Source organism: Pseudochaenichthys georgianus, chromosome 6 (genome assembly GCF_902827115.2).
Source record: "Pseudochaenichthys georgianus chromosome 6, fPseGeo1.2, whole genome shotgun sequence".
In the NCBI taxonomy this organism is placed as follows: Eukaryota; Metazoa; Chordata; class Actinopteri; order Perciformes; family Channichthyidae; genus Pseudochaenichthys; species Pseudochaenichthys georgianus.
The window spans coordinates 45,024,224-45,038,631 of record NC_047508.1 but is presented as its reverse complement, the minus strand read 5'-3'; the positions used below and the strand labels follow the sequence as shown (position 1 = coordinate 45,038,631).

Genomic DNA, 14,408 nt, shown 5'->3' with positions numbered 1-14,408 from the left:
GGAGGAGCCTCTGTTCACGCCGTTTCTAATCATAATTAAATAACACATGTTTCAGAGACAAAGAAAGTCTGTTAAAGTCATCTGCGCAGTTGGCCACCCTTCCCCCACAGGAAGGCAGGACCTTTGACCTGTGCCCTGCTCTAAGTTACAAACAGGACACATAGGGAAAACACTAACATTTTCCCATGCACAGAATATTAATATTTCCTTCACACATATGCCTTTTTGCTGTAATATCATCTGGAGCTTGATGTTTCTTGTTAACATCACAATTGTGTACATGTGTAAGATCCTAAATACATTCAATAGAAAACCATTAAAAACACAATGTGTCCATCTCCATTACTGTCACATCATCCATGTATTCATGTGATAAAACTGCTACCATGCTGCTTATTTTGCTATTAGAGTCAAATTATATTTAAAGAAGGCTAAATGTTTTTAAATGCCACTTTAATATTCCTCTGTGTTGTGTTCAGGTGTCTTTCTGACACATTCAAAGACGTTATCCTCGTGTACACAGTAGCTACAGTGTAGACATGGTAATGCAAAACTCAAGACCCAGGCTCCTCCCACAATGCAACATGAATATATATAGAACATAAAACAATTAAATAAAATACAAATATTGAAAGAAATAACAGAATAGAAATTAAATAGTGCACACAACGGACTTTCATATTTTTCTGTATACTTTTATTGAGCATAGGAGTAGGGGTTTAATTACATTACATTCAAGATTATTTTCAACATGACACCAAACATGTACTTGCTCCAAAAAATTATTAAATTAACTAATACCAACAAGAAAGAAAATACATTCAAGAAAAGATCTATGAAAAAACTAAAACAAATTAAATGTATCCTCAGATGTCCCTCATATCAAATCAGCTGTTCACTCACACACACACACACACACACACACACACACACACACACACACACACACACACACACACACACACACACACACACACACACACACACACACACACACACACACACACACACACACACACACACACACACACACACACACACACACACACACACACACACACCCCCCCCCCCCCAAAACCTTATAAACAACATTATGGCACACTTCCTAGAAACTATCTCGACTGTGAAGAGGTATGTTCAGCTCATCGGAGAACAGCTCATGGTGTTCTTAATTATATTATTTGGTGCCTTTTTACTTTCTTTTCTTCTCATGTATCATTTCAATCTCAATTCTTCACTTTCTTCTTACACATTACATTTCAGCATAAAGCATTCCCACTTCTTCAGGAATTGCATTCTCTAGTTCAATATGTTTTTCTTCTATGATATTACAGTTTCAAAGGCAGGTAATAGAGTTTTTAGAATTCATCAGATTTGTTCAAACTATCTAGTCAAATGGGTTTGCTGATGAAGCAGCAATGAAAACATTTACAGAAGAATATGCATTGATCTCAATCTGATAATAAAGTGTAAACAACGCCCATCCCCTAACACATTAATTTATAACATTACATGATATTGAACCTGATTTCAAATCAAAGGGTTGTTCTACTCAGTGTGATTGACAGGAGAGATGATCAGAGGGGCAGAGTTTTTACCACCATTGTTGTTACAGGGACAAAATAATGGGTAGAGTTTCTCTTTGAAGCAGCAGCCAGTGAAGGAGTAGATCAGAGCTGCAGCATCAACATCATAAAAGGAGACCAGACCCTCCTCATAATCCACAAACACCCCCACCTTCTCAGGCTGAGACTTCAGAGAGAGACGGACTGCAGGACCAGCACAAGCTTTGTACTTATTTTCATTCCTCAACACTATCACCCAGTAACCTTTCTGAGGAGACAGTGAGATGTTTCCCTTCCTGTTGATCGACTCTCTGGCCACTCCTAGATCCCAGTCAGTCTTCCCTTTAACCTGAACCTCGCAATAAAATCTTCCTGAAGAGAAACTCTGCTTTGCTAAAACATTGGGAGAAGAATTAAATCTCTCTGGATTGTCTGGGAGATTCTTCTTCACATCACCATCTTTCACTTGTTTTCCTTCAGCAGACAGGATGAGGTTGGGATGTGCTGTATCAGGATCAAGAGTCACCTCCACCTCATACTGCTGGACCCTCTTCAGTTCGAGCAGCTTCTTCATCTGTTTCCTGAGCGTCTCCTCCAGCTGAGTCACAGCTCTCCTCACAGTCCCCTCATATGAAGGTGGACGGACCCTGACTTCTGTCCAGTTCTTGGTGGGTGGAGCAGCGTTCAGGGACGTGAAGCTTTGGAGGAGGTGGAGCTGGTCTTCAGAGCGTGAGAGCTGCTCCACCTCAGAGCTTCTCTTCTTCAGCTCAGAGACTTCCTGTTCCAGCTCTTTGATGAAGCCTGCAGCCTGTTCCTCTGTCTCTCTCTGCTTCTCTTTGATGGTGTCCATGAGCTCGGCCTGGCTTCTCTCAACAGACTCCTTCAGAGTGGTGAAGACCTGAACACCATCTGCCATCTCTCTGTCTGCTCCTTCCTTACTGAGCTCCACTGAGCGATTCATCTCCTGGATCTTCAGTCGTCTCTTCTGGATCATCTGCTGAATTTTAGCGTCTGTCTTCCCCAGCTCAGCCTTCTTTCCTTCATATCCTTCTTTCAGAGGAACAACATCATGTGTCTTGTGCTCTGAATAGGTGCAGAGCATGCAGACACACACCTGGTCGGTCTTACAGAACAGCTCCAGCAGTTTATCGTGCTTCACACACATCCTGCTTTCCAGGTTCTCCACAGGGTCGATCAGCTGATGTTTCTTCAGGCCTGCTCTTGTCAGGTGAGGCTCCAGGTGAGTCTCACAGTAGGACTCCAGACACACCAGGCAGGACTTCAGGGCCTTCAGTCTGGTTCCAGTGCAGGCGTCACAGGGAACTTCTCCTGGTTTGACAACGTGTTGCTCTGAGCTGCTGCTGCTGGCTTTCCGTTGAGCTGACTGTCTGAACTGAGCAGGCATCTCAGAGATGAACGTGTTGACCAGCAGTTCAGGTCTTGTGTGGAATAACTTTTTACAGTTGGGACACTGATAGGGGACTTTAGTGTCCCAGTGTTGAGAGATGCAGGCTTTACAGAAGTTGTGTCCACATGGTGTGCTGACTGGATCAGTGAACACATCCAGACAGATGGAGCACAGACACTGATCTTCAGTCAGCAGACAGCTGGCAGCAGATATGTCTTCACTCTGAGGACTAAAAACATATATTTTTAATAATTTGTTTATTTGGAATCAAACTGAGTGAAAGTGAATTAGAGCCCAGATGTGCTGTGAAAGTAAGAGATACCATAGAGATCTTTTTCTCAACACTAATAAATGAATCAAATATGATATTAAATTGTTCAGACAAAATATTATTAGGAATAAATAACAAACATTAACTTACAAACATTAATTTGAGCCAACTAGAATATATAGTTAAAAAGCACACAGGACCATGACAGGGAGAGTAAAAAGGTGCATGTGTTCAGGTACTGTACTTGTGTACTGAGATATTTCCACTTTTCCATTTAAATCTTTATTTGTACTTTTCCACAAAAATATCAGCAGGACCTAATGCACTTTTCACTCCAATAAATGAATTGTTCACAGGTAGTTTGTTACTGCAGATAGTACAAAATAAATAGTGATTTAATAAAATTGCATCAATAATTATAAATCCAATAATATATTTGACTTTTAAAAAGGACATTATTTTTATTTATTTATGTTTTCAATTAATGATCGAGTACTTCCTACCCCGCTATAAATTGATGTACATGTATCCTCAATCATCATTGTGTTTATTATTACAGCCAAACCACTTAATTTTTCGTTCTGTTAATAAAGTCAAAGGCCTATTTATTATTGGTATTGCTCCTAAACGACCTTGCATGTGGCTCCTGTAAATCCCTTCTGCACTCTGTCTGCAGCTGGTCTACCTGCCTGGGTCGCTGTCAGTGACACAGGAAGGTTAGAGGAGATAACATCAGAAGCACTTTAGACAGTCATGTAATGGATGCCTAAACGCCATTGTGTCAGACTCGTGACAAAGATGGTTAGTTATATTTGTTGTCTTTTCTTTGGCACTGACAACATGCTGCGTACATTTAACACTGCTTATTACACGGTTTCGTTGAATGCTTGATTCTGATTGGTCAATTGGGAAATTTCAGAGGTCAATATGACAGTAGTACAGACCGATGTTAAGCACTATAAAGACTAAAGAGGATCAAGAGAGAGAAAGAGGTTAAAAGATGGAGTGCTGGACGTCGGATACCAGAATCAAACAGACAGGAAGTAAACACTAACAGGAACACTAACAGGAACACGGTATGGACCACAGACAGGAAGTGAACACTAACAGGAACACGGTACGGGCTACAGACAGGAAGTGAACACTAACAGGAACACGGTATGGACCACAGACAGGAAGTGAACACTAACAGGAACACGGTATGGACCACAGACAGGAAGTGAACACTAACAGGAACACGGTATGGACCACAGACAGGAAGTGAACACTAACAGGAACACTGTATGGACCACAGACAGGAAGTGAACACTAACAGGAACACGGTACGGGCTACAGACAGGAAGTAAACACTAACAGGAACACGGTACGGGCTACAGAGAGGAACTAAACACTAACAGGAAAACGGTACGGGCTACAGACAAGATGTAAACACTAACAGGAACACGGTATGGGCTACAGACAGGAAGTGAACACTAACAGGAACACGGTACGGGCTACAGACAGGAAGTGCACACTAACAGGAACACGGTATGGGCTACAGATATGAAGTGCACACTAACAGGAACACGGTATGGACCACAGACAAGAAGTGAACACACTAACAGGAACACGGTAAGGGCTCTGTAGTAGGAGTGTAACGGTATTCGTCCCGTACCGTCACGGTTCGGCACACGCAGTCACACAACGAATACGCCTTTTGTTTACGAGTGGGAAAAAGGTCTGTCATTCAGGGAAGTATCCATTACACTATTTATAATCCAGGGGGCGTTATTGCGCCTAAAAGCTGTTTGCCAGCCGCCCTTAAACAACAAATGAAGAAGAAGAAGAAACACAACAACAAAACGAACAAAATACAAGAAGAAGAAAAGTTAGTATGGCGATTTCAGATAACACACAGGAGCTAGAACCCACCTGCTTCTTTTAAATCAGCTGTGTGGGAACATTTCGGGTTCCCTGTGGACTACAATAACGATGGAGTGCGAGTGGTGGATCGGACGAGGACGGTGTGTCGGCGTTGTTCGACAGCGGTGCGGTATGCTAATGGAACACACGCCAAACATGCTAAATCATATCAGAAGGCATCACCCAGATTTGCCAATTACCGGAGCCCGGCAAAAGACAACAGCAGTTCAACAGCTGATCCCCGCTGTTTTTAAGAAGCCAATAGACATGAAAGCCGTGAGACCAAAATAAATAACGGAAGCTTTTGGCATATATATTTCAACGGCTATGCGCTCTTGAAACACTTTCTTATTATTTATGATGTTGTGGTGACACGTTATTGGACATAATTCACCTCTCGTATTGTTTTGCCACACGGACCCTTTAGTGGGAACACCTGTAGCGTTAGCTTCCATTCCTGCTAGCTCGTCAAGCAGAGCAGTTCATGTGATAACCTCTGTTATTAATGGCTAATAAAGATTGGAACTCTGTTCTTAATACACCGCCTCCGACTCCCTTTTCCTGGCACTACACCGGTGACCTTGACTTTTCCGAGAAAGTTTCCGGGAAATTAACGAGCATGGCTGAACGCGATGTGTTCGTAAAGCTGCCGGAATTCCGGGAGCACGCCACGGAGGCATGGTTTGCACATGTGGAGGCGCACTTCGCCTGCCGACAGGTCCGTGACGGGGACCTGAAATACTACCATGTGGTAGCAGCGCTGGGCAGCTCTGCGTCGTCCAGGTTGGTGGGATTCATCGCAGCCCCCCCACATCATGGCAAATATGAGGCGATTAAGGCCCTTCTCCTTAAGACATTTAGCTTATCTGCTAAGGAGAGGGCCCGCCAGATACTTGACATTCAAGGCCTAGGAGACAGCAAGCCATCCCAGCTAATGGAGAAAATGCTAATTCTGCTAGGGGGGGAAGATTCCCGGATTTTATTCACGGAGATTTTCCTGCGTCACTTGCCTCCCCGGGTCCAGACGGCGCTGGCCAACACGTCTGTCACGGAGCCCCGTGCTTTGGCTGAGGAAGCGGATCGTTTTTTCCTGGCTACACAACAGCCCGAGGCAGAGACGTTAGCCGCGACGCTCAGCGGCCCACCATTTTACCATGCACGTTTCGGGACAAGGGCGAAGAGATGCATCGCTCCGTGCAGCTACAAACCCCCGGGAAACAGAGGGGCCGGCGCTCAGTAGTGGCTCTGAGCGCTGGCGGCACGTGCAGCCTCCTCTTCATCAGCGACAGCATTTCGGGGAGCCTGTTTCTGTGTGACACGGGCGCTCAACGGAGCGTAGTTCCAGCGTCGAGTGAAGACGTCGCCCGTGGGGGGCACGGACCGCAATTGACGACGGCTAACGGCGGTCCCATTCGCACATACGGCCTGAGGCCTATGTGTTTGTGCATCGGAGGACAGCGTTTCATCTGGGATTTCGTGACAGCGGACATTTCTTTTCCCCTCCTCGGAGCGGATTTTTTGTGCGCTCATGGACTCTTAGTGGACGTTAAGAATAGGCGTTTGGTTGATGCCTTAACGTTTTCTTCCCTCGTGTGCACACTTGGCAGCGTAGCGTACGAAGGGCTGTCAGGCTCGCTGTCAGGGGCAGACACGTTTCTCAGACTGTTGGCCGAGTTTCCAGAGCTGTCGCTACCCACCTTCTCTGCGCTTACCACTAAGCATGGCGTGGAACACCACGTCACTACCGGGGGGCCTCCTGTCTACGCCAGGGCCCGGCGGTTGAACCCTTCTAAGCTGGCTGTAGCGAGGGCGGAGTTCGCAACCATGGAGCGCCTGGGCATTGTCCGCCGCTTCGACAGTCCTTGGGCTTCCCCCCTGCACGTCGTTCCCAAACCGAACGGCGGGTTCCGCCCGTGCGGGGAATACCGCCGACTCAACGGCGCCTGACCGCTATCCGGTGCAGCACATTCAGGACTTTTCGGCGCATCTGGCCGGTACGGGGGTGTTTTCCAAGGTGGACCTGGTGCGTGGATACCGCCAGGTGCCCATGCACCCCCTGGACATTCCCAAGACAGCAGTGATAACGCCTTTTGGACTTTTTGAGTTCCTGCGGATGCCTTTTGGACTCAAGAATACCGCTCAGACGTTCCAGCGCCTGATGGATTCGGTGCTACAGGACCTTCCGTTTGTGTTTGTCTACCTCGACGACATACTCGTCGCCAGCGCTTCAGTGCAGGAGCACCTGTCCCGCCTCCGAGCCCTTTTCACACTGCTCAACGAACACGGATTAATCATCAATCCTGCAAAGTGCCAGTTCGGGGTGTCGGACATCGATTTCCTGGGGCACCGCGTCACCAAGGGCGGTGCGACACCTCTGCCAGCGAAGGTGGAGGCTGTTGCGGCTTTTCCTCGCCCGCTCACAGCCCGGTCGCTTCGTGAGTTTCTGGGGATGGTGACTTTCTACCACCGTTTCATCGCCCGGGCCGCACACATCATGCGGCCGCTGTATGAAGCGTTGAAAGGCAAGACCCCCGTCCAGGAGATCGACTGGACAGCAGAGGCGGACGGCGCTTTTGCTGAGGTCAAGACCGCGTTGGCTCAGGCGGCTTTGCTGGCACACCCATCATCTACGTCTCCCATCACCACGGACGCGTCGGACTACGCGGTCGGCGCAGTGCACGAGTAGTGGGTGGAGGGCGCTTGGCAGCCGCTCGCCTTTTTCAGCCGCCAGCTGACGCCTAGAGAACGCAAATACAGTGCCTTTGACCGGGAGCTCCTCTGACTTTATTTGGCCGTGCGGCACTTCCGTTTAATGCTGGAAGGCCGTGAATTTACGGCGTTTGTCGACCACAAGCCGCTCACCTTCGCCATGTCAAAAGTGGCGGAGCCTTGGTCGGCACGTCAGCAGCGGCAGCTGTCCTACATATCGGAGTTCACTACGGACATTAAGCACGTGGCTGGCAAGTCGAACCTGGTTGCTGATTGCCTCTCCAGGGTCGTCATCGGTGCCGTCCAGTTGGGCCTGGACTATACTCGCATGGCGGCGTCCAGGCTCTGAAGGTGGCCACACGAAGGCCCCGTTGGAGCGTTTCCTGGTGCCTGAGAGGAGGTTTGATCACGTCAACATTGATTGGACCTGGTTGGTCCGTTGCCTTCCTCTCAGGGGTTTTCCTACCTCCTCACCATGGGGGACAGAACGACCCTTTGGCCGGAGGCGGTTCCACTCGTTTCGACATCAGCCGCAGACGTTGCCCGAGCCTTCATTGCAACGTGGGTTCGTCGTTTTGGCACCCCGTCAGACATTTCCTCAGACAGGGGCTCTCAGTTCACGTCCGAGCTCTGGAACGCTGTGGCAGGCGGTTTGGGGGTTAAGCTGCACAGGACTACCGCTTACCACTCTCATGCTAACTTCCTCTGTGAGCGGTACCATCGCTCCATGAAGGCGGTCCTCAAGGCCGGCCTTACGGACGGTAACTGGGTCGACAAGCTGCCCTGGGTGATGCTGGACCTGAGGACTGCACCTAAGGAAGATCTGCAGTGTTCTACAGCGGAGATGGTCTACGGTCAGCCGCTTAGAGTTCCGGGGGATTTCCTCCCAAATGCATCAGCTCCCTGGTCTGCCACGGCCCAGCGAGTTTTTCTGCGTGACGCGGCGGAGGCTTTCGCTCCAGTCCCGACTACTCGGCACGGTGCGCCAGGGTCTCAAGTTCCCGCGGAGCTACGCTCAGCTGGGCACGTCTTCATTCGTCACGACGCACACAGAGGCCCCCTGCAGCCCCCTTACGATGGACCTTTCCGGGTTTTGGAACACGGTGAAAAACACCTGGTGGTTGACATGTGCGGTAAGGTTGACCGGGTGAAGGCTGCTCACTTGGACGTGGACCGGCCGGTGGTGCTGGCTCGGCCGCACCTGTCAGGGAGTGTGGACCTGTTGTTCCGGTCCCTCCTCTGTCAGGGGCCGCACGGGTGGAGGTCGCTGTACCGACTCCGGTGCGCAGGTCTCGTGGGGGCAGGCGGATTGTTCCTCCCCGTCATACAGATTTTGTTTACATGTGATTTCTGGGTGTGGTGACACGTTATTGGACATAATTCACCTCTCGTATTGTGTTGCCACACGGACCCTTTAGTGGGAACACCTGTAGCGTTAGCTTCCATTCCTGCTAGCTCGTCAAGCAGAGCAGTTCATGTGATAACCTCTGTTATTAATGGCTAATAAAGATTGGAACTCTGTTCTTAATACACCGCCTCCGACTCCTTTTTCCTGGCACTACAATGTAATATTTTCAAGACATTCTTTTTAGTTTTACAGCTTGATGAAACCTTTTTGTTTGACATCAGCCATTATAGATAATCTGGCCATCTGAGTGTGTGTGGTACTGTTTATGGTTTGTTTTTAACTGTTTAATGCAGTTAATTATTCAAAATGTCAGAGTTCCTTATTTTTAAACTGAAACTTGCACTACTGTTCAAACATAAATAACAACAAACCTGGAATTACGCATTTGGGACTTTTTTTTGCTTTTTCTTGTTGTACCGAACCGTGACCCCCAAACCGAGGTACGAACCGAACCGTAACTTCTGTGAACCGTTACACCCCTACTCTGTAGTGTTTAAGGACTTGTTTGTGGAAACTGTGAACAGACTTGGACACAGTGGTTGCGTTTAGACTTTTTCGTTGTCCGTCATTTTGACGGACAGGATCGTAACATTTCCGTCATAATCCATTATTACCCGTCATTTTATTTTTCATGTTTTAATGATGAGATGAGACATATTTCATATTTATATTTGGGTACTGAGCAGCAAATGCTCATTCATTCTTTTTTTTAACGACTCATCCAGAACCTTTAAGGGCATGGAGAAAAAAAAAGATGAACAGAGACACCGACCGTGTGGTCACTTTTCATGTCAACACGAACATGAATGATTTATTTGTTCCTGACAGACAGCAGAAGGGGCAGAGGCTGCTAACAACACCGCGATCATTGTGCCTAAACAGGCAAATATGAACAATGCCATTGTTTAAAATGAGACAATTACAATCAGAATATGAACAAAACATTTACAAGAACAACTCTATTGACCTGCTGTAGCCTGAACGCTGATTTCTGCATCGTCGTGCCCCCTCGGACAAATCCGTTACTCATCTTAGCTTTTCTACAGGTGTCGCAGAACATTTTGCCGTCTTCCCTCCTCAGCCACTAAACTCTTGCTCCCACTGAACCCGGTACTCCCGCTTGAACTCCTTGCCACTTGCTTGCCCCTCTGCCGCTGGCTGAACGCTGTCAGTTTGAGTCTTACTGGCTTGTCCTTCATCCTCCACCGCATCAATCCCTCTTTTCACCTCGTTTATCCACACCATCACAATCACTGGGCTTATTAAAAAAGCTTCGGACGATCAGCTGCCTTGACATTTTGCGATTGCTAAAGCCGGTTAAACAACGAGGTCAAAAACAAGACTATACAATAGCTACTTAATATGCACACACTCGCCACCAACTGGACAGGGGTGTGAATGACTAAATAATAGTTACAGACTACAGTAGAGTAGATCGCCCTCAGTCGACCTGGCCCCTAAGGATGTAATATAATGTGGGCCGCTGGTGGACATGTTGGCGCTGTTCCGAGTTGTGTTCTAATCCGTCAAAATGACGGACTGCTTTCAGATTTTTCCGTCATTGTTAGAAAAAATCCGTCATTGACGGAAAATATTCGGTTAACGCGACCTCTGCTTGGACATAAACAATGGATCAGAGCTGCCTTCATTTTAAATTCACTTGTCTGAGGTCCAGACGTTGGTGCTCCGTGGAGCGGAGTTTACTTTCTTAGAGGAAGCTATACAATAATTTTCAAGTCAATAAAATCAGTTCGATTAATATTGGGGTTTAGTCGTTAGTATGTTTTTTACGTTGACGTCACTAACTCCAACTTCCATACTGAGTGTACCTTTCATTTGTAAATAACTTTAATCTAACTCAGTTCATTATTTCTCATTTGGTGTGCATCTCTTTTTCTGGGGCCAACAAACTGGTTGTCACCATGGTAACCAGCATTTAAATGTATCGCCCTATAAAAACATGTGGCTGAACAAGTCCGACTGGTCTGCAGCGTGAGCTTGTTGAACACAGATTAAAACAGCGTTCAGTTTTAAAGTACATCTGAAAGCTTTTCATTTAGTTTAGCAAGAGTCAACGAGCTCTGGGTTTCCTGTCAACACCACCATTTCTGAGTATTTCCAAAGATTAGACTGTGTTTTTTATTAGTATAAAGTTTAATAGAGATGTTTTAAGACTAAACAAGAGTAGTTTGATCACTCCTCTCTCTGCAGTTTCACATCGTTCATTAAGGCTGTCTGGCTGATCCCTGTCTGCTGAAAGTCACTTTAAAAACTAACGTCTGTATTTCAGCTGCTTGTTGGTTATCAAACTAATAGTAACAACGCATTTAGGCTAAACTTAACTAATCCTATGCCTTTTGGCTGTGATATCATCTGGAGCTTGATGGTTCTTGTTAACATCACAATTGTGTATGTGTGTAAGGTCCTAAATACATTCAATAGAAAACCATTAAAAACACAATGTGTCCATCTCCATTACTGTCACATCATCCATGTATTCATGTGATAAAACTGCTACCATGCTGCTTATTTTGCTATTAGAGTCAAATTACATTTGAAGAAGGCTAAATGTTTTTAAATGCCACTTTAATATTCCTCTGTGTTGTGTTCAGGTGTCTTTCTGACACATTCAAAGACGTTATCCTCGTGTGCACAGTAGCTACAGTGTAGACATGGTAATGCAAAACTCAAAACCCGGGCTTCTCCCACAATGCAACATGAATATATATATAGAACATAAAACAATTAAATAAAATACAAATATTGAAAGAAATAACAGAATAGAAATAAAATAGTGCATACAACGGACTTTCATATTTTTCTGTATACTTTTATTGAGCATAGGAGTAGGGGTTTAATTACATTCAAGATTATTTTCAACATGACACCAAACATGTACTTGCTCCACAAATAATTAAATGAACTCATACCAACAAGAAAGAAAACACACACACACCCAAAACCTTATAAACAACATTATGGCACACTTCCTATAAACTATCTCGACTGTGAAGAGGTATGTTCAGCTCATCGGAGAACAGCTCATGGTGTTCTTAATTATATTATTTGGTGCCTTTTTACTTTCTTTTCTTCTCATGTATCATTTCAATCTCAATTCTTCACTTTCTTCTTACACATTACATTTCAGCATAAAGCATTCCCACTTCTTCAGGAATTGCATTCTCTAGTTCAATATGTTTTTCTTCTATGATATTACAGTTTCAAAGGCAGGTAATGGAGTTTTTAGAATTCATCAGATTTGTTCAAACTGTGTAGTCGAATGACTTTCTGAAGAACCAGCACCTTACCGTGGTAGAGAGGTTTGTGTGCCCTGATGAACCTGGGGGCTGTGTTGTCTGGAACCTTGTGTTCCTGGTAGGGTCTCCCATGGCAAATTGGTCTCAGGCAAGGGGCCAGACTAAGATTGGTTCAAAAGACCTCATGAAAGAAACAAGAACAAGAAGTGAGGATACCCGGCCCGGAGGAAGCCCGGGGTCCCCTTCTGGAGCCAGGCCCAGAAGGAGGACTCGTCGGCGAGCGTCTGGTGGGGGCCCAGCCCGAAAAGGCAACGTGGGCAACACCTCCGCTTCTCCGTCCCGCGGGCCCACCACCTACGGGAAACAACGATGGGGTCGGGTGCGCTGCCAGAAGGGTGGCAGTGAAAGCGGAGGGTCTCGACGGACCAGACCCGGGCGACAGAAGCTGGCTTTGGGGACGTGGAACGTCACCTCTCTGGGGGGGAAGGAGCCGGAGCTTGTGCGGGAGGTGGAGCGGTACCAGTTGGATCTGGTTGGGCTCACCTCTACGCACAGCGTCGGCTCTGGAACCTTACTTCTGGATAGGGGTTGGACTCTATTCTTCTCCGGAGTTGCTCAAGGTGTGAGGCGCCGGGCGGGTGTGGGGATACTCACAAGTCCCCGGTTAGGTGCTTCGTTGTTGGAGTTTACCCCAGTGGACGAGAGGGTCGCCTCCCTACGCCTGCGGGTTATGGGGGGGAAAACTCTGACTGTTGTGTGTGCTTATGCACCCAACAGCAGTTCAGAGTATACGGTCATCTGGATGGATGACCTGACATGGATCATCTGCTGAATTTCAGCCTCTGTCTTCCCCAGCTCAGCCTTCTTTCCTTCATATCCTTCTGTCAGAGGAACAACATCATGTGTCTTGTGGTCTAAAACAGTGCAGAGCATGCAGACACACATCTGGTCGGTCTTACAGAACAGCTCCATCAGTTTATCGTGCTTCACACACATCCTGCCTTCCAGGTTCTCCTCAGGGTCGATCAGCTGATGTTTCTTCAGGCCTGCTCTTGTCAGGTGAGGCTCCAGGTGAGTCTCACAGTAGGACTCCAGACACACCAGGCAGGACTTCAGGGCCTTCAGTCTGGTTCCAGTGCAGGCGTCACAGGGAACTTCTCCTGGTTTGACAACGTGTTGCTCTGAGCTGCTGCTGCTGGCTTTCTGTTGAGCTGACTGTCTGAACTCAGCAGCCATCTCAGAGATGAACGTGTTGACCAGCAGTTCAGGCCTTGAGAAGAATAACTTTTTACAGTTAGCACACTGATAGGGGACTTTAGTGTCCCAGTGTTGAGAGATGCAGGCTTTACAGAAGTTGTGTCCACATGGTGTGCTGACTGGATCAGTGAACACATCCAGACAGATGGAGCACATAAACTGATCTTCAGTCAGCAGACAGCTGGCAGCAGACATGTCTTCACTCTGAGGACTAAAAACATATATTTTTAGTAATTTGTTTATTTGGAATCAAACTGAGTGAAAGTGAATTAGAGCCCAGATTTTTTATTTATTTATTTTTTCCGGAAGTGAGGGACCGCTGGCAAGTTGCTGCTGCGCCTCCTGTTGTCTGTCGATTGTTTCGTGCTGTTTCTGTTGAATGTTGTCTTGTGCAACTGGACTCCAAATCCATCAGCTACAAACCCGTCTGTCCCATCTAAGATTGTGACGATTAATTTAGCCATTTAACAATCCGTACACGTGCTAATGCTACTGTGCTGTCACTCGGTAGCTTGAAGCTAGCCGTGCCGGTACACGGCTCACCGTACTGGACTACTTGGGCCGTGCTCTATTTCACCTGATGGCCTGATCTGGTGCGCCCTGCAAAGCACACCTGTTCGGATCTGTCCGC

At 46.8% G+C, this 14,408-nt stretch overlaps 1 protein-coding gene across 1 annotated transcript; it reads right to left on the bottom strand.

Annotated features, from left to right (window-relative positions):
- Nucleotides 1-1,548: 1,548 nt before the first annotated feature.
- Nucleotides 1,549-13,970, bottom strand: LOC117448373 (E3 ubiquitin-protein ligase TRIM21-like). The gene is made up of 2 exons (XM_034085659.2): nt 13,337-13,970; nt 1,549-3,216 (listed from the first exon to the last, which is right to left on the bottom strand). Exons 1-2 carry the CDS (start codon nt 13,931-13,933, stop codon nt 1,549-1,551), a joined length of 2,265 nt encoding a protein of 754 aa, XP_033941550.2. The 5' UTR covers nt 13,934-13,970.
- Between the last annotated feature and the right edge of the window lie 438 nt (nt 13,971-14,408).

Excerpts from the sequence above, each read along its gene's own strand:
- LOC117448373 (XM_034085659.2), bottom strand. The coding sequence starts at position 13,933 with ATGTGCTCCATCTGTCTGGATGTGTTCACTGATCCAGTCAGCACACCA. Across the intron at positions 3,217-13,336 it reads AAATTCAGCAGATGATCCAT|ATATATGTTTTTAGTCCTCA; the intron begins GTCAGGTCATCC and ends AAATTATTAAAA.